Source organism: Antedon mediterranea, chromosome 7 (genome assembly GCF_964355755.1).
Source record: "Antedon mediterranea chromosome 7, ecAntMedi1.1, whole genome shotgun sequence".
Classification (NCBI taxonomy): domain Eukaryota; kingdom Metazoa; phylum Echinodermata; class Crinoidea; order Comatulida; family Antedonidae; genus Antedon; species Antedon mediterranea.
Genome location: NC_092676.1, coordinates 17,919,893 through 17,938,602, shown reverse-complemented (window position 1 = coordinate 17,938,602; position 18,710 = coordinate 17,919,893). Strand labels below are relative to the sequence as shown.

The window sequence follows — 18,710 nt, the reverse complement described above, 5'->3', positions numbered from 1 at the left end:
TATAATGGTGTAAATTCAACACTTTCGGCGTGACCATGCCCTTCTCCTGCTCTACTCTGTGCGTCGAGTTTGAAACTTTCCTTTTTTTTAAAACCTGATCGTCTCTCTTTATGACCCGATTGGACCCGTGGAATCGTGACGTCCGTGGACGGCGGCGATTGTCTCTTCGCTCAGAGCGGCAATCAAAATTATTCAAAGCGCGTTATCAATAGGCTGCTGAAACACAGGTGTTCATTACAAAAACTCGTAATACTAAAAAATATGCTCGAGTTAATTCATGACCATAGAGAGTACATTTATTTATGCTATTATGATGTAATATATATAATCAATAAATAACGAACGAACAGAAAATTATATAATCTATTGTTCTCTTTTTAGTCCAGATCCCTATGTCAAAAAAAGTGCCTTCGTGTGCAGATCATGGGGAAAGTGTAAACATTGTGTTTTATGAATAATTGAATCATGCTGGTTATAAAAACCCATGTTGTCAAATTTCTAAAATTCATCTTTGACCTCTGACCTCAATTTGAATGTTTTGACCCATTGAAAACAAAATGGTCATATCTTTGCAACGCTTATTTTAAATGAAATAATTTTAGTGTCAAATTATTTGGGAGATGCATATTAATATTCGTTCTAATGGAAAAGTTTGTCCAAAAATGGCCGGAAGTATGATTTTTGGCATTTTTGACCTTTGACCTACATATCATATAACACCGTAACTAATAGTTGGACAAACTTTAAATAGGGCTCAAATTAATCTGAAGGTATATGTTTCTATTCAGTCTAATAAGAACTCTTCTTATTGACCTTTGACCTGTACAGGTAGTACACATTTATCTATATCTCTTCTATTTACAGTTTCGTATAACAAATTAATTAACATTGATCTTTATGTAGCATATTGAATTTTATTTAAAATATACACTTTAAATTTATAATAAATTTTTTTTCTTTACTTTAATATTTACAACCACTAAATAAGCGATCATTACACAAAGTGACCTTGAATTAACACTTTTTATCTAAAATGTAATCCCAACTTTCTTACAAATGTAACTCTGACTCTCTAAACTAAACTCTCTAAAATTATAAGATCACCAACTACAAGACCTAAAGGACCAACCATTAGTCGGTAAACACAAAGAGGTATCGCGTATAAAAGATAAACCCGTGTGGATTGTACATTTATCAGAGTTTGTACGCACGTGCGTGGTTTGACTGACGATTAACCTCTGACGTGCTCATCTTGAAAAGTTCCAGTTATTAGTGCCAAGTAATTAACAAATAAGCACGTACGAGCAATCCTCGCCGTTACCCTTTTAGCAACATCGTAGGGCCTAGTGTTTAGTTGATTGTTGATTTTACCTTTGCTTTTGTTTTATAGATTGATGGTAAAATTGGCCGGTGGTGGTATCAATTTGAAGCAGTTATGAATACACTTTCAGTGTTTAAAATGTCCAGGTCAGTCGAAGGAGGATGTGTTGAAATTTTACGATCATCAGTTAATAATAATTGTCGCGTTGCTTTCGTCCGGTCATGACAAGGACTATTATCGGGAAGTTCACAGCCTTGCGGTTCAGGTCTTTCACCCTCCAGGACTTCGTTTAACTCATTTTTTAAAGAGTTATGCGACAGAACGGACTTATTAGTTTTCGCACTAGCAGGTCGTTTAGGTAAATAATCAGGATTGTCTTTAGAAGTTGTCATGGTGGATTTTGGCCTTTGTGAAAACACGTTTTCCGGTTCATTGCGATGATTCCGAGAAGAAGAATTAGTTTTGTTTCTAAAATCTCTTTCAGGAGCCATCGTAGACTTCTTTGAATCAGTTGCTCTTCGGATACGTTCTTGTGAAAGAGTGGGAAGAAGTCTTTCTAAATCAAGATCGACTTTCTTTGTTAATTCTTTCTGCTTTTTCTTCTTATCACCTTCTAGTTTAATATTTATCCAAGCATTGTATGTCATTCTATTAGTTTTCCGAACGTGATGGATATGATCAACATCATCAGTACTTTTATTATTGTCTGGTGTAGAGCAACTGTTATTATTTTTCTCTTTCGGTTTCATTTTCTTATCAATGTTTTTTATCTGAGATGTTCTTCCAATTGGTTTTTTTACGTTATTATTCAAATCGTTTGTATCTTGATTCATTTGTTCTTCTTTCTGCATCTGTTTTGCAGCCCTATCTAATGTCCCTCTAACAGAAACACCGTATTTCTTCTTTGCTGCTTTCGCTTGAAGTTTTTCGTCATGAATCAATCGTGCGGATGCTGGCTTAGGAAACGCTTTTTCATTTCCTCCTGCCTTATCACTATTTGTTTCTTCTTCTTTTCGGTTTCTAATACGGCGTTGACGTCGTTTGATAGCTGTTTTTCTCAATTCAAATTGTTCCTTAATTTGACTGTTACGTGGTACTGATTCTTCTGACGTTTCAGCTGTGCTGTGTCGTTGAATCTCCTCGACACGCTGTTTTAGTTTTCTTTGCAATAATACTTGCTTGTGTTTTTCCTTAACCCACGTTTTAACCTTTTCCTCCGACTCAATCATTTTTGCTGTCCTTTCAGTATCAGCATTGTGTTCTTTTTCCATTTCTTCTCGCTCTTTTTTCCTTTCTTCTTTTAATTTCTTTCGGGCTAATTTGTTCTTTTCTCTAACCCATCGTTTGACGTCTGCATTAGAAGAGGAAAGAAAATGATTATCTAGGGCACTTTTTGTTTTTATCCTAGGAGATTTTTCCGGCGGATCTGTCTTAGACTTCTTTTTGCGTGGGGAACCTTTTCTATGATTGGATCTGCATTGATTTTTCCCTGTTTTTGTCTTGAGTGAAATTCCCGAATCAGTATGCTTTGGTTTTGATCTTTGATGACGTAAAATGTCCTTTAAAATAAGAGTTTCTAATGAGTTAGGATCGAAGTTTGGAATTGGGTCATCTTTCAGATTTTTGTTTTCCACAAAAGAAACCTGTTTTGATTTTGGATATGAGTTTTTTTCATAGTCGGAATTGATTTCTTCACCTTCGGAGTTTACTTCGTGGATTGTTACACTTGAATTTATTGTCGAATTATACGTGTGTTCACTGACGTCATCACATAATTCACTAGTTTCACCTAAATCTCTATCATCGGGTTCGGAATCGCTCGGTATCTCCCATACTTTCAAGCTAACTTTGCTATCATAATCATTAAATTCAGTTAACCGTTTTGCACGTCCTTTCAACGTTCGAATTTCTTTTTTATTGAGTTTTGTTTTCCTATTTTCAGGACTAACTTTCTTGAAGTCTAAATCATATGATGAATACAGATGCCCTAGAGTCTTTCTTTGGGCAATATGAGATAACATAAGATTGTTTAGTTCGTTGTATTTTTCTCGAAGTACTTCATCGGAGCGCGATAGGTCTGGAGATCGAGGAGAAGTTCGCGGACTAACTGGTATATCGTCTGATAAATAGCGTAACATCTGCGTAACTTCGTATTTAGCTCTTCTTTCAGCCATATTGTGGATGGATGGCCTAAAATAATAGAAAGTTAATATGAATTAGATATTAATAAATAATTTTGAGTAATTGTGCCATAATAAAAAATAAACGTATTGCCTATGGCCTAAAATAATGGAAAATTAATATTTAATTCAATATTAATAAATGTTATAGCGTAGTTGTACCGTAACATAATAAACAATAAACGTATTGGGTTTCGAAGCCATCATAGGTCCCAATTAACTCAATTCCATTAAATTTAATTAGACTTAATATTTTGATTTTTAGAAATACAAATTAGGTTAGATATAGGCTACAAACATCAAACTGGCTTCCATTGAAACATTTATAACATTGATAAATTAATTGAAATATATAAAAATAATTTATTTAAAAATTATTTAAGAAATGCGGGGAAAGTTGAGGAGGCAAGACATTTTTTTATGATTAATTAATTAATGATTGAACAATCGAAGAACACAATGGCTCTTATTTTAAGCTGTCTCAAATGATACAGTTATTTTATAAACTGAACTGTAACTTTTTTACAGGCCTATAGTATACTATTATATTCTATCAAATAGGACTTAACGATCGGATGTTAGGATATTGTATGCAAGACAATACATTTTGTAACAAATGAAAAGAATTTAATACACCAGGAATCCATAATAAGCGCGCCTGCATATGGGTATACTGTATTACCATTGGCAAGTTGCACATTTGTTATGATATTCAAAGTAAGCTGCATAAACCCCGCTAGGCTCAACAGCAAATAGCATATGGCATAGGCCTAGGCTACAATGTTTAGGAATTTATAAATTCAAATTCAGGTTGATTATGAGTGATCTTACCTTAATTATGAGTTAGAATTTATCCAATTTCTATTGATTCCAGCATGTTAATATTATCATCTGTTGCTATCGACATAACCTGGTCTTAACCCATAATATTAGCTTACAGTACCTGTGTCTACAACCCATTATTGATCGTCAGGTATTGTTATCGACAAAATGAATGCGCTTACCCCTTATTTGTTAAATATAACTTGTTTAGTAACCACTGTAATAGCAAATATTTGTTTGTCTTTTTATATATTCGATTAAAACTACATATATCACTATATGTAATTATGTGTGGTCTTTATTAAAAGTTATGTATTCATTAATAATTTATATATGAAATTAATTAGGCGAAAGGGGTGAGTTCATAATATGTAACAGCTTACGGCCAAACGACAACCGACGAACACGTTGCTAAGCAATTTTGGACTGTTCCATTATGCACAATAGTGGTCATTAGAATAACATAAATGACTAACAATAGTTTTTGCAATTGTATACAACTAAAAATGTATTACCATAACTATAGCAAATTTTAAATGCATACTTTACACATTTAATTTATACACATGTTTTTTCTAAGTATCATATCATAGTTTATAACTTCAGGATCTACCATCATAATAGTGATGTAGTCTAACATGTCAACAAATTACGAATCATGTTGTTAACACAAAGTCCATGCTGCCTTTCCGAAGATGATTAAAACTACATAGGTCTGATAGACCTACACATTTACGTATAACGAATATGGTTTATCACAGAATGTAGTTAACTCAAACAGTGTTTGCATCGCTTAATGTTAGTCAACTCAAAAGGTAGGCCTAGGGTACAGTCGATCGATATATATTAATTTGAACACTTGTTGACGACGCCCTTTTATTTTCCCCAGTTAGATCTTACGATTTGCAGGGTCTATTTAGTCTAAGGCAATTGTTAGATATTCACATAAAAAGAAAGGGATCAGACACGTAAAAACAAGGGTATGGGACGATATGCCTACTGCAGTGAGTAAATTAAATAGTATGCCTTAAATTATTGATTGATCTATTATCTATAAATCTATTTATTTTATAGGTAACGCTTTATTTTTGTGATGGAGGTGTCAAATGTCCAAAGCTATTTTGAAGATGAACAAAAACAGATGACAATCGACGAAAGAGATCGTCTTAAATCGGATCGAACTTACAAACATAGCGCATTTTGCCCGCGTCCGGTTGGGAAATTAACCACACAGCGAGCACCAAAAACACTGACAAACATACATGTGAATCATAAGGTACGTTCATTTATTGACGATTCGACAAGAGTTACTCCAACAGATGCCTTTCGATTATGGATTGAGAGTGGTAGACGGGAACCTCCATTTCCCCGCCGATGGGATCCGGCATTCGATAGCAACGTCTGGCGTAATTTTCGAACGAAGGATACTAAATTAGAAATACCAAATAAGTCAGTTTCGACCAATATAGCAGAAATGTATCCATTGAAGATCCCACCACACTCCAGCATGGGTACTAACACATTCGCCAAGTACCTAAACGAAGTACACGTGATCGAAAATGATCGTCTACGTGCAATGACTGTCGCAAAATCCGAGAAAGATATGGCAGAATTTAAAAAACTAAAGCTACGGAGCGAAATGCGTGTTCCGCCTATGGACGAATACGGGATTATTCTTCCACCAACTGACTTTCGATCGTATGAACGGACGAAGATTGAACGTTTTGATCCAAACCCAACACCGACGAATTCCGTAAATTTGCGACAGATGACCGAACTGGAAAGAGACTCTCAGCGAGGTGTTACGGGAACGTTCCGAACAAGTCCGACTCGATTATGGAAACTCTCTTTTAAAGATAACAATCCACAGTATAAAGAGGTAATGAGGGAAAGACAGGCATATAGCCAGTCCATTTCATCAACAAACAACAATTTACAAAATGCCGTATTTTTCAAATAACCAAGACATTTTTGATAGCATGGCGTTTTGAATTAATGTTTTTGTAGAATAAAAAAAAATCACGTTTGAAAGTCAGCCGGGATCAATAATGTTAGGAGACACTCACAGCTACTAAATTTGCACCAGGTTCCTCTATGAAATTGTAAGGACTTCCCTTCATAAAATATGAATAAAGCAAAGTTGTGTGTATATACAATTTTAATACAAACTATTTAAGTGAAAGATATAAAAAGTTAAACAATAATAAAACGGATTAAAAAGAAGTTAAATTTATAAGATTATTGATACTTATTGAGAATAAATTTTCAATAACATTCTAGAAAAGTTGTTATATGCAAAACTAAAAAAATGTTATGACCTACAGAACGTTTTTCAAAAGAATGTCTGTTTAGAGACCTATGTATCAATATTTTATTTCAAATGTTTTTTTTTTATCAACTAATTTGATTTTTAATCAGTGTTTCTATTGTACAGTATAAATCTTCAATAATAAACATAGAATTAAAATAAAATAGTTATTAAAATTGTAAAATATTTATTTATTTATTATGTTTTTTTGTCAGATATCGTCTCACAAAACAAAATTAAATCTAAAGTTTACCGTAAAAAAACAACTTCTAAAAACACTTTATTTCCCAAGATGCATAAAGGCTGGAGAGATTAAAATTGGGAAATATAATTAATTCAAGTTTTATCATGTTTTAGGTCTAAAACTGCCTTTCCACACCGTATTAAAATAAATATTTTTGATCGAAACTATAGAAAAGTTTCATAAATAACACTTTAATTTTAAAGCTTTCATGGGAACGAAAAGACTTCAAAAGAACAAAGTATACGACTTTTGTGCACTTTAGGCCTATACTAGGGTCCGCCGATCCTGATTTTTTCCTCACTTTTCATAAAATTTATGATAAAACAGAGACTCCTTAACCAGTAAATGTAAGGCATCTTACATTTACTGGTTTTTGTTTTTTAACTCTCGTGAATGTCCATTGGCACCCACCCACCTCCTCCCTTAACAATAACAAACCAATCGGCGGCATTGGCTTATGGAAGCGATGTTTCGCAATTGTATTATTAACTCATGGTATATATCTAAATTAAATAAAAACATGACTAGATACGACTATTTTGGCGGTCAGGACTTGTTTCATATCAATTAAATTAATCGATGACGACTTATTGCATTATTGAAGCAAGGTAGAAATATTAAATAATCATTTTTTTAAATAATTAACTGAAGTATACGTAATAAATATTAAACTATCCTAAACTATTAATGGTTATATCACAAAGAAATATAATTTGGTCAATATTAAATTAAAATCGAATAACAATCAACTAATTTAAATTAATTAACCTAAACAATTATATAATGTACACATTAATATTAAATAGATTTTTCAAAAACATTATTAAATTATTATCAAATTTGGTCACAGTAGTTTATGGGAATGTTCAATTAAATTGAAAATACAGAGAATAGCTGCACTAATGTGTATAAATACTGTGTAATTGTATTATTATTTTGTAGTAATATTAGCAGATAAACAATTAAAGTCTTCATAATCAACTGCCGTATTGATGTAATAAAAAAAGTGTTTATCGACAGTACACATGCGTGGAGAATGAAAGTACATGGAAGCCTATAAAGAGTTTAAGACAGTCGTCAAAGTGTTCACAACTCGTGCAATTGAAACGTATCCATACGCAACTAGTATTAATCAAGGACGTACGCACAACGCAAGCAATTTGACCAATCGCAATGGATATGATTCGAACTGTCGCTTGTCATTGGTCAACTCGTTTGCACTGCGCTTACGTCACTTGCGTTACGTCCTAGAGTGGGAACCAAGCATTAATTAGTGTGCGACATAACTGCAAGCAATAATTATATGATTAGTGGTTCAGTAGACTAAACTGGTGACAGCTTGTTTAAATTGCTTGAATGGCGGCAAATTACTTGGTCAAATCCACCTGGTGGCTCTGTGTTTCCTGCAATAAAAGAACGTGTTTCATCATCATAAGACATGTTGCTAATTACCTTAGGTAAATTACTAATCAATTCAACAATCAATACTTTTCATTTGAAGTTGTTTGAATAACATATATATAAACAACAACAGAAGGTATAAAAAAGACTAAACTAATGTATTGTCTTTGCACTAGATATCAATATTCTACGATCTTGAGAGGATAAAATTATATTGTACCGTAACATACTTAACTTACCCTATTGGATCGGTTTAACGAGCCTCCACCAAACATGTTTAAACGGGCCTTTACGCCACCGCTACCTAGGATGCTCCCTGCTTGCTTCTCCCGTTCAAGACGAGACTTTGGTCGTCCCTATATAATTTAGTTGCAATAGTATTCAGATCATATAATACATAGTTTTCGAGTCGAGTGGCCGAGCGGTTAAGGCAGGAGCGCCGCCGCAAAACCGTACCTATACAATCAGCACAGGTTCAAATCACTCCTCGACTATTGGTAGAACAAGTCTTCTCGGATAGGGACTTGTCCAGTGTACACATCTGGCTCGTGTGCCCAGTATATCTTTCGGAAGAGTAGGGGGTTACCCTGGTGTACTGGTCCATTCAGCCCCTGTCATTTTGGACAGACTAACGGACAGACGGACGGGCGTTTGGTGGCAGCACTCTACACGAAGGGACCCTTAGGGAAGAAGAAAGTTATGGTATGTGTCGTCCACACCTGTGCGCAATTTAGCCCAGTAGGCTGCAAGTCGCAGGTTATTCCCCCATTTACATTATAGTTCAATCGTATTTTAAGGTTTTCTTGGAAAATTTGGCTTCATTTTTTAAAAAAGGAAACGAAACTTACATTTGTACTCTGAGCTTGCTCCAATTGCTTCACACTACAAATAAAAATACGCCATAATTTAGTGACAGTTGAAAATTAATCCTTTTTGTTTCCCGGAGATTAGTTTGGACAACGGAATTGATACTTTGCGTTTACGCAAAAAAACAATTGCCTTGATACTCCTCTTGTTGGTAGAAAAGCACTTCAAATCCACGCATTATTAAAATATTATCCTTATATATAAACCTGGATTTGAATTGCTTCTCTGCCAGAAAAATTATTATGATTACCAGCTTCAATATAGTCAATTGAGTAGGCCTAGCACTGAATACACTGTACTTACATATCAGACAAGCCGACAGCAGAAGCCTTCACCTGTCGCTCATAGCTGTAGGTGAAATGAATTACATGTTACTCTGAAATCATAGGACATTTCCAGTGATGTTCATGTTTCTGCCTTCTTATACAGTTTTTTATCATTTTTTAAATAACTCTTAAACATAAATAATCTACTATTCACAAAGAGAACATCCAATAACTCATTTCCAATATCACTATCATACTGTACTGGACATTCGAGTATTTGATTACAAATAAAAAAATGAAATACATAACATAGATCTAACCTGTATTTATTCATTGCCTTGATTCGTGTTTTCAGTTCGTGTATCTGGGTTAAATATAAATAAAAATGCATACAAATTAAATCAATTTACCAAAAAGGCGACTTGACAATAGCATAACATCTCAGAAAAGAGATCTTTTATGCCTATTATTATTATTATTATTATTAATTTTGAGAGCTCCATATAAAATTAAATTGATCTCAAAGAAAACGTAACGATCAGCAGATACAATGTTGTTAAAAGGCGAAAAATTGATAATAAAAATTAAATAAAAAATATCAGCAATATTGGTATGTTAATGAAATAAAAAGTATGGCCTAAGATGATTGATGTTTTGGTTGTTATGCTACAACCATCTTCTTGAAAATTGTGGGCAAGTAATATTCGCTTTCTTAATATCGCTATCAATACGTACAGTGTACTTAGAACGCTCCCCCTGATATTCAAGATCAAAGAATCTTCCATAAGCTGTTTTCAGTTTCTCTACAAGATCTTCTGCGAGTTGTCGAAGTGCTTCTGTGTTTGTGTTTGGTCTAATATCAAGTGGTGGTACTCTCTCTGCCAGAACTTTTTTCTTTTCACGTTCGCGTGCTTCAGACTTCATGCTAAACTTCGGTGGTGCCTTGCCGTTCTATCAAACAGAAAGCGGTCAACTGTTAATCAAATATAATAATACTAATAGTAGTCTTATAGTTATGTAATAAATTATATATATATATCTTATAGATATTTTCAGTGATGAAGTGTGTGCGCTTTACACACAAAAATGATCCATTAAAGATAACAAATTACGAAGAAGCAGAGGAACCATTTACACTGCTCCGTTCTCCAGCACTTTGAAGCTCCCATACGAGAGCTAACCGGAACAGAATTCACGTCCTACCAAAATAAGAAGTAAAAGCCTAAGACTTGATGAACTGGGTCCTTATCCGAGAAGACTTGTTCTATCACTAGAAGAGGGGTGCCTTAAACCTATGGTTTACGGCGCCCATGCCTTAACCACGCGCCCAGGCACTCGACTCGACTAAACCATAGAGAGTTGAAAATTGAAACTATGAAGATGTGTATTTACTTTTCACTATTTCAAAGAGGCATTGTCCATTTTTAAGATGTAACAATATACTCAACAAAACAGTTTTTAAAACAAATTAAACGAACTTGCGTCGAATACTGAGAAGGCAAATCATTTGTTTGTTTCAGAAAGTGAATATTTATACTCTAAAGAAATCTACCAAAACAAGGTCTTTTTAATTGCCTGTCTGAAAGTTACCTAGGGATAGGATAGAATTGAAAGGTAGGCCCTAGACTGAAAGAAACATAGAAACGGAAGCTGCCTTTTTTGATCAAGTAGAAAGAAGAAGCTTCAATTAACACTAACGTGGTTAAGTGCGAGTACAGTACAATCTCTGCAAAAGGTACGATTATTATTGAAGTATATATGTGTTGTACTTCGCGAACACATGATTACTCTCGCAACACAAATCAGGAACCCATGTCAGCTCCCTTCTAAATTGCAAATCACTTACTACTACAACAGGTGCTAGGTATGCATATGGGTTATGCGCCATCTTTTTCATACGCAATTCACGCTCCTTTTTTTTCTTTTCAAATTCCTGTTTCAATCTCTGCTCTTCTTCCTGTTGTCGCATGCGACGTTCTTCGGCATGTCGCTGTTGAACACGATCTGCTTCCTCCCACTGACGAGCACGCTCAGCCTGTGTAAAACAAACAGCTAATGAGCCTAAAATCATTCAGTGGGACGGGAGGGAATTTAGATTTACTATCCTAGCTAAGAAAGAATCTTTTTGAAAGTGATAACTTTAGAAATGATATGCAAGACTGAGAAAATAGTAAGACATTTCTATTCTATTTTATAGTCTTGGAATACCGGTACCCTAGTTACAGATATTAGATAGACAGCCATCCCATGATCATAAAGATCAAAAGAAGATAAAAATACTGATTATTATTTTTTTAAACAAAAAAGTATTGTTGTAATGTCCATAATTTTTTTAATTTAAAGTAAAATTTGGTGTTAACGACGGTACAAATTAATACCTTTCTTCTTTTCCGTTCTTTTAATTCTTCAGCAATTTGATTTCGTTCAATCCGCAGTTGATCAATGGCGTTTTTAAACGATTCATCATCTTGAGTTTTCTTGATTTCCTTTAAAACGTGCATAAGAAAAAAATCACAAATATGTTATTCTAAATAATCGCGAAGTGTGGATAATACCAGATAAGCGATAAAAGCTTCTATAGCACCAACCAGCAAAGAGAACCACTACTCCCTGCACCAAGTATCAATGTTCATCAAGTTTGTAGTAATCGTGCGTGAATAACTGTCGTGTTCCGCAATAAGTTGGAAATTTGAAACTGCGTTGTATGTGTATAGGAATAATTAATTGTGTTGATTTGTATGAATTTGATGTGTACAATGTATTACATATTTTATATTATTAAGCTCTGTCTACACTATCAAATAAATCAAGTGTGATGTGCCTAAATATGGTAGTGATAGGACGTCTATATTACCTTGTAAACGTTCAAAGCCTCTGGTACTGCTGCAGGCCTGAAAAACACAAAATAATAAGTAGTCATAATAGGGAGTTGTAAGACTTATTCACTGTAAATGTTAATATCTGAAAAGCGAAAACGCGCCATAAGCCAAAGCTATGTAGTATTTTTTTCAAAAGAAAAATAAAAGTTTTTCGTAATTACCGTAGCTTTACATATTAAAAACAAACAGTATTTTATTTAACTGTCTATTATTTGAACATACTTGTTTGGCACAGAAACTGCAATCTTCGATTGTTTGACTTCGACTTCTCTTTCCGTTTGGTCTGAAATCGTTGACGCTTTTGAATCCGATTCATTTCCATTTGTACACGAGTAGTCTTCATTCTGTTCTTCATTGTACTCTTCATTGTGTTCTTCATTGTGTTCTTCTTTTGTATCATTGTGATTCTCATCACCATTCCATTTTGACTCGTTATCATTCAAAATTACCGGCCGTGATTCCAGTTCAGTGCTACTTTCTTTTATAATAGTTTTTTTCTCATATACATTAGTCGATGAATCTTCTGAAAGTTCTGATCGCTTCTGCTACAACAAGAATATTAATATACGAGGTGAGAGTATTAAACTACACTAGGCCTACACTATCGAACTAGTTTGACAAAAAAGGTGTGGTGTTCCCAAATATGGTAGTGATATGACGTCATCGTGTCCATATATGGGCATATCACATTTTGTTAAAGTTGATTGTCTAGACAGAGCTTTAGACAATTATTTCAAATATTTAAATCATGCTATTCAGAGGCACGGTTAGCGTTCCATATTATCATATCAATGACCATCCCATAATCGGTGATATTAATTTGATATCAATAAACCCGAGAAACGACCGACACATGCTAATGCTTAATACCATAATCGTGCAGTTTAACACAAATCTGGATTACCAACCACTCCCAAGTCGTTTTCGTTATAATATTGCCATATTTTGTATTTCTGATATTAAATCACCAGCGGTGAAGCCGAATGTTTTTCAGGGAAATGCGATTTGCATCTTATTTATCATCTTTAGGCCTACTCCTCATGATCGGTCTCCCTTCCAAATTTTCTTGCGAGATACTTTTTTAAAACTATTAATCCAATCTTAAATGTTACCTGTACTTACTTTAGTTTCAGAAAATTCCTTTTCCATCAAGTTCCTGAAATGCATAATTAATAAGCATTAGACTTACAGGATAGTAATAATATTCGTAAGGGCGTGTGGCGCAGTGTGTTGGACGTTGGACTACCGATCGTCAGACCTAGGTTCGAATCCAACTCTCGCCGCATTGCTTGTATCCGTAGGCAAGATACTTTACTTACGTTGCCTCTCTCCACCCAGGTGTATAAATGGGTACCCAGTTAGATCTACACACAACTTTGCGCTGGTTACTGCATTATGGGAGTATGTTTCCATACGTGTTTCGGATCCCCAAAAAAAATACTGGGGTAATAATGCTTGTAAAGCGCCTTTGAGCATGATTACTCATGAAAAGGGCGCTATATAAATGTGGTATTATTATTATTATATACTAAAGTTCACAATTAGAAACATAGATTTAGACACTTCTGGGTGAGACATGAAACAATAAATACAATTGTCTTATTTTAAAAAGTAGGCCTACCTAGAAGCTTGAAACAAGAATATGCAATATGAAGAATTTTAACCGAGAAATACTACCTCAGTCAATAAACAAAATTGATAGTAATAAAATATAGGCCTACGCCTAATAAAGATCATACTTTTCAGATTCTCGCCTCCGTCTTCGTTCTTCTCGACGTCTAATTCTTTCTTCGGGATCCATTTTATCTTTGGTTAAATGAAAGCAGTATTGATTCACACTATTTGATCGATGCCTGTGTATAATGTAAAGAACGAGAGTCTTTCAAGTGAAAGTGGCTGGCTAAATATTTACCTCTTTGCTACTACCTACGTCAAAATACAATATCCGTTCAGATAGTACAGAATATTAATTTAGCCGAAACAAAAATGTGTGCCATGGCGAATTACCGTATATTCCTAACTGGTGGAAGGATAAAAAAAATATAATTTCCATAGCGTACGTAGGCCTACTCAAGAGATGCAAATTGGCATACAGTATTCAAGTGTTTAGCTTTCGTGCCTTGTCCTTCATTGCCTACTGATTTAACAATGGTTTCAGACAAAAAAGGATGACATAAAAAGAATTAGGTTACCGCAGTAGAGTTAATGTAAAATTTGTGACATAATAAGCCTAAGCATCCTCTCCCACACCAAACCCTTTACAAATTAATATTTCAATGAGTTTATTCTCGAAACACAGAAAACTCGTGTAACCTACTAATTAATACCAGGGAAGAGTTAAATTAACTCTTCCCTGTTAATACATAGTAATAGTTAATACCACAAAGAAATTCTCTGCAGCGAATCAACATTGATATCGTTAATGACACTGAACTTATTATTCTGCTACTTGGGAAATTTAACGAGGCCATTGTTGAAAGAAAATAAGAGTATGCATAAACAATCAACGTTATTTTTTATAAGGAAATACGCTTAACAGGCCTATTTCTAAATATTTTTTAAGTTTAACCTAATTGTTAAACTTTTAGACACGTTTATTGAATGACAAGTAGGCCTATGAGTACATAGGAAAGCTAAGATATACTGTAGGGTACTGGGTACTAGGTATTCAATTTGCAAGGTCTCCTTTAAAATGCGTTTAAAGATAATTATCTCAAGTGTTTGGTATATTTTTGAGAACTTTAATTTCCTGAAGACACGAACATATGATCCAACCATCATGGGAATAGTGAAAATTGACACGTTTGACGAGTTATCGGTAAAACACCTGCGGAAGTTGCCAAACTCGTAGAATGTGAGAATAAAATATAGACCTACTTAAATGGAAAAACATAATGGATATTTGCATATGCTCATAATATGTTTTTTTTTCTTCTTTTTTGTTTCAAATTGTGCAATTTGTGAATTGGAAAAACTTTTGAAACATGAAACTGGTATCCCTACTGTACAAGATGATTATTTCATGAGACACAAATTGAGAGTGGTCTTAAATTTGAGGTAGATTTACGTAGAGCGGTCTTAAATTGGAGATAGATTTACGTAGAGCGGTCTTAAATTGGAGGTAGATTAACGTAGGTCGATAAATAATTTCTTAAATGATTCAATTGGCCTTTGGCGTTCCATAATGTACATTTTTTGCAAATTAAATCCCTGCTTAAATGCTCATATTTGAAGTCTTGTGTCAAAACACGTATATCAATTTAATTGCCAAGTCGTTAATTCACACGTGTCAAGATCGGCAATGTTGTTGATATCTTAGATTTTCGAGGGCAATCCAAATATGCCAATCGTAGTAAAGTAGTAAAACCTTGTAGGCCTATTCATTACAATTTATTCACATGACATTTTAGACAGTCGAACTATTAAAAATGCTCCTACATTTACAATATTGACCAACATGCTAAGTCACCTATACAGATAAAGGAGTCGTGTTTACCGGTTCTTTAGGCCGATGCGACACACAAACATGGCTATTATTGCATATCTAGTGGGTATTTAAAACAGTATACTGTATGTCTATTATTATTTCAATACTTTTTGAAATAAAGTTTTGTTTATCCTTATTGTTTATCTAACTTGTTTTGAAAACTAATAGAAAAATGTAAATTTGTTGCAGTAACTCCTGACAAAATAAATATTTCATGTTTCGTAAAATGTTTCAATGGTATCCATGGTTTCCACTGATACAGGCCTAACTACTTCCACCATCAAATCGAGTGTACAGCATAGACGCGCGACCCTGAGTTCGTCTTCCATCACTTAAAACTTATGGTTGTGTAATTACTGTATAATGGATGGTCTAGCAAATGCATTAAACACATATTTTTTTTTTTTTTTTTTTTTTTTTTTTTTTTTTTTTTATTCAATTTCCAGGTAACATACAAAAATCATAAACAAGGTACGGCATCATTCAATAAAACAGAACAAAAGTACTATCAGCACCTGCGGGTAACCAAAAGTGGATCAGTTCAAAAGAACTGCACTGTCGAGTGGCTTTCCCAACTAATAGTACGAAAAACGCAATAGACATAAAAACACAGAGATAGTCTAAATGAATTCGATATCAGTAATACATTTTTTTCAAATCCCTTCTAAACCCCCCAAAGTTAAACAGGACTTTGTTACGAACTTCATGCGGGATACATTCCCATATTCGAGGGAAATTAACAAACAGGGAGTATTTAAATGCATTAGTTCTAGCATACATGTGTTTAAAGGTGAGGGACTCTGGATACCGAGAATTAATTGTAAGGTATTCAAATTTCACACGTGTATGCCTGTTTGCCATTAATATCCCTTTTTAATACTAAAAAGAAAACTTTAAATATAAATATTCAATTCAAACAAAAAAGTCAGAATTGAAACTGGAATAATCGTTGACAAAAATACTAATTGTTATTATTGTATGTTAGTCTACACATGGAGTATTTACTCCATGGTCTATAATACAAGTCGCGTACAGTGCAAAGTGCGCAATACGCTACCGGTATCGTTTACATCTTTCTTTTTTTCGATTTCGCAATTTTCAATCATAAACAATTCAAACTTTGGAGTTAAAAAAAAAGAACTTTTTTATTCTTTACTCCATGGTTTCATGTTTTGTTCGAATTGTCGAACATTAAACAGCACTTCTGTTACGCTACTGTAGATATAGGCCTATATCAATCGAGTTAAGCTCTGTCTACACTATCAACATTTATGTGACAAAAAATGTGATGTGCCCATATATGGAATGATATGTCATATCACTATCACACTTTTTTCTCTCAAACTACAAACTGTAGTGTGATAGTGTAGACAGCTTTAGATTGGCTTCCTTCATTCCGTGAAAAGCGTGGAGGAAATAGCTAGGCCTATAAATAAAAGTAGGCCTCGTCCTTCATTCAAGCTTCTTGTAAAGGGCTATACAAAAGACTCTTTATGAGACCATGGGTGTAAACTGACTCCGTAACTTAATTAATGGCTTTGCATTGACAGTTCGCAGTTGTAATGAAAACAAAACCTAACTCCTCGAATATTCAACGATAAGCATGATTGGTTTAATAGTAAGCAACAATAGTAGATAGAGTATCGGAGAATGTAATACCGTAACATTTATTTGAGATATGAAATTGGACGGAAACACAAAATCCACATGCAATGACAGAGAACAAACTGACCGACCGACACTTAATTAACGAACAAGCCATACAAGTACGTTGTGTTTTTATAAATGATAATCTTATAAACCCTAAGTTGAGAAATACACCACAATAATGTTTAAACTGCTTTTGGTCGTAAATCAACTCCCGACTCAACTGCACGAAAGTGGTTTTATTGTTTTATATTGTATTAGATGTTACAAGAAAAACAAATATAACATTCATAGTGCTTATGCTACTGTACTAACCTCAAAATTATCCACAACTTTTCTGTCTTGTTAGATGTCCAAATAAAATGAAATCTGCAAACAAACTTCCTTAGAAAGTGTAAACACGATCGGAGAGGACAAGGGGTCGTCTGCAGCACAACCCCAAGAGAAGAGGAAGCCAAATGTTTGGACTATTCCATTTATTGCGGGTGAATATCACTGTGTAAGAATAATCAAAACGACATAATAAATATACTGTATAACATATTGATATGACAGGAATGAAATTGACACATTGTAAAAGTAGTTTGTTATTGAGCAAACAGCATAGAAAACTTGAAGTTTTGTTTGCAAATAGAGGATCTATTTTACTTGAATTGTAAACGACCAGATCAGTGGAGATTCCGAACTTGTGAATACAAAAAAGAAATGTATTTTATTAAATGACTCAATTAAGCCTATTTATATGCATGTGATAACGTATAGACCTAAATAATATTAATAACGCATTACCCATTACGAGCGTTTAGTACATATTGTGGTTAATTGTAACGTAAAATCGAATAGCGCTTTATGATTAATTCTTTCCTTTCATAAACTAAAAATTCCGGCTACCAATCTAGCAAAGAAACTATTTCACCGTTTCGTTCACATTGCCTTATTTGGGCATCTGTTTGACAGCACTGACTGACGTACATTGTGTTAGCTGTGTACAGTAGTCTATTTTAAATCGAATTTCCATTTACACTAAATTAATTAATTAGTTTTAATTTGAATCTATCACCGGATATGATTGAAACAATTCAATCACATTTTTTTTTACAAGAGGCAAACTTTTTCCGTATCGTGTCGATTTTATAGGCCTCAAATTCTCTAAATTTGTAGGCCTAGCATTTTCACATTATGGCCTACCGTTATAATTACAAACAAAACGTGTTTGTTGTTGCATCAGGCCCACTCAGTATGTTTGTAAATTTGTTATTTTGTTTAACCATGTTTTACGTTGGCGATT

General features: G+C 34.0%; 3 protein-coding genes across 3 annotated transcripts; 1 reads left to right on the top strand and 2 right to left on the bottom strand.

The window, feature by feature from the left end:
* Nucleotides 1-269: 269 nt before the first annotated feature.
* Nucleotides 270-4,420, bottom strand: LOC140054210 (uncharacterized). The gene is made up of 2 exons (XM_072099119.1): nt 4,333-4,420; nt 270-3,511 (listed from the first exon to the last, which is right to left on the bottom strand). The coding sequence occupies exon 2, from the start codon at nt 3,493-3,495 to the stop codon at nt 1,420-1,422; it is 2,076 nt and encodes a 691-aa protein (XP_071955220.1). The 5' UTR covers nt 3,496-3,511; nt 4,333-4,420; the 3' UTR covers nt 270-1,419.
* Nucleotides 4,421-5,013: 593 nt separating this feature from the next.
* LOC140054881 (testis-expressed protein 52-like) lies at nt 5,014-6,682 on the top strand. Its single transcript, XM_072099986.1, has 2 exons — nt 5,014-5,138; nt 5,398-6,682. Exon 2 carries the CDS (start codon nt 5,417-5,419, stop codon nt 6,281-6,283), a length of 867 nt encoding a protein of 288 aa, XP_071956087.1. The 5' UTR covers nt 5,014-5,138; nt 5,398-5,416; the 3' UTR covers nt 6,284-6,682.
* Nucleotides 6,540-17,874, bottom strand: LOC140054880 (uncharacterized). The gene is made up of 13 exons (XM_072099985.1): nt 17,738-17,874; nt 14,028-14,141; nt 13,411-13,444; nt 12,511-12,833; nt 12,264-12,300; nt 11,788-11,895; nt 11,256-11,444; nt 10,145-10,360; nt 9,730-9,773; nt 9,447-9,491; nt 9,125-9,158; nt 8,516-8,632; nt 6,540-8,278 (listed from the first exon to the last, which is right to left on the bottom strand). The coding sequence occupies exons 2-13, from the start codon at nt 14,087-14,089 to the stop codon at nt 8,243-8,245; spliced, it is 1,245 nt and encodes a 414-aa protein (XP_071956086.1). The 5' UTR covers nt 14,090-14,141; nt 17,738-17,874; the 3' UTR covers nt 6,540-8,242.
* Nucleotides 17,875-18,710: the final 836 nt, after the last annotated feature.

What these genes read in the sequence shown, in the direction of transcription:
- LOC140054210 (XM_072099119.1), bottom strand. Translation starts at nt 3,495, where the DNA reads ATGGCTGAAAGAAGAGCTAAATACGAAGTTACGCAGATGTTACGCTAT.
- LOC140054881 (XM_072099986.1), top strand. Translation starts at nt 5,417, where the DNA reads ATGGAGGTGTCAAATGTCCAAAGCTATTTTGAAGATGAACAAAAACAG.
- LOC140054880 (XM_072099985.1), bottom strand. Translation starts at nt 14,089, where the DNA reads ATGGATCCCGAAGAAAGAATTAGACGTCGAGAAGAACGAAGACGGAGG. An exon ending in AGGCTTTGAACGTTTACAAG is followed by an intron (nt 11,896 to 12,263) that starts GTAATATAGACG and finishes CACGTTTTAAAG; the next exon opens with GAAATCAAGAAAACTCAAGA. An exon ending in GGGAGCGTTCTAAGTACACT is followed by an intron (nt 9,774 to 10,144) that starts GTACGTATTGAT and finishes TATTTAACCCAG; the next exon opens with ATACACGAACTGAAAACACG.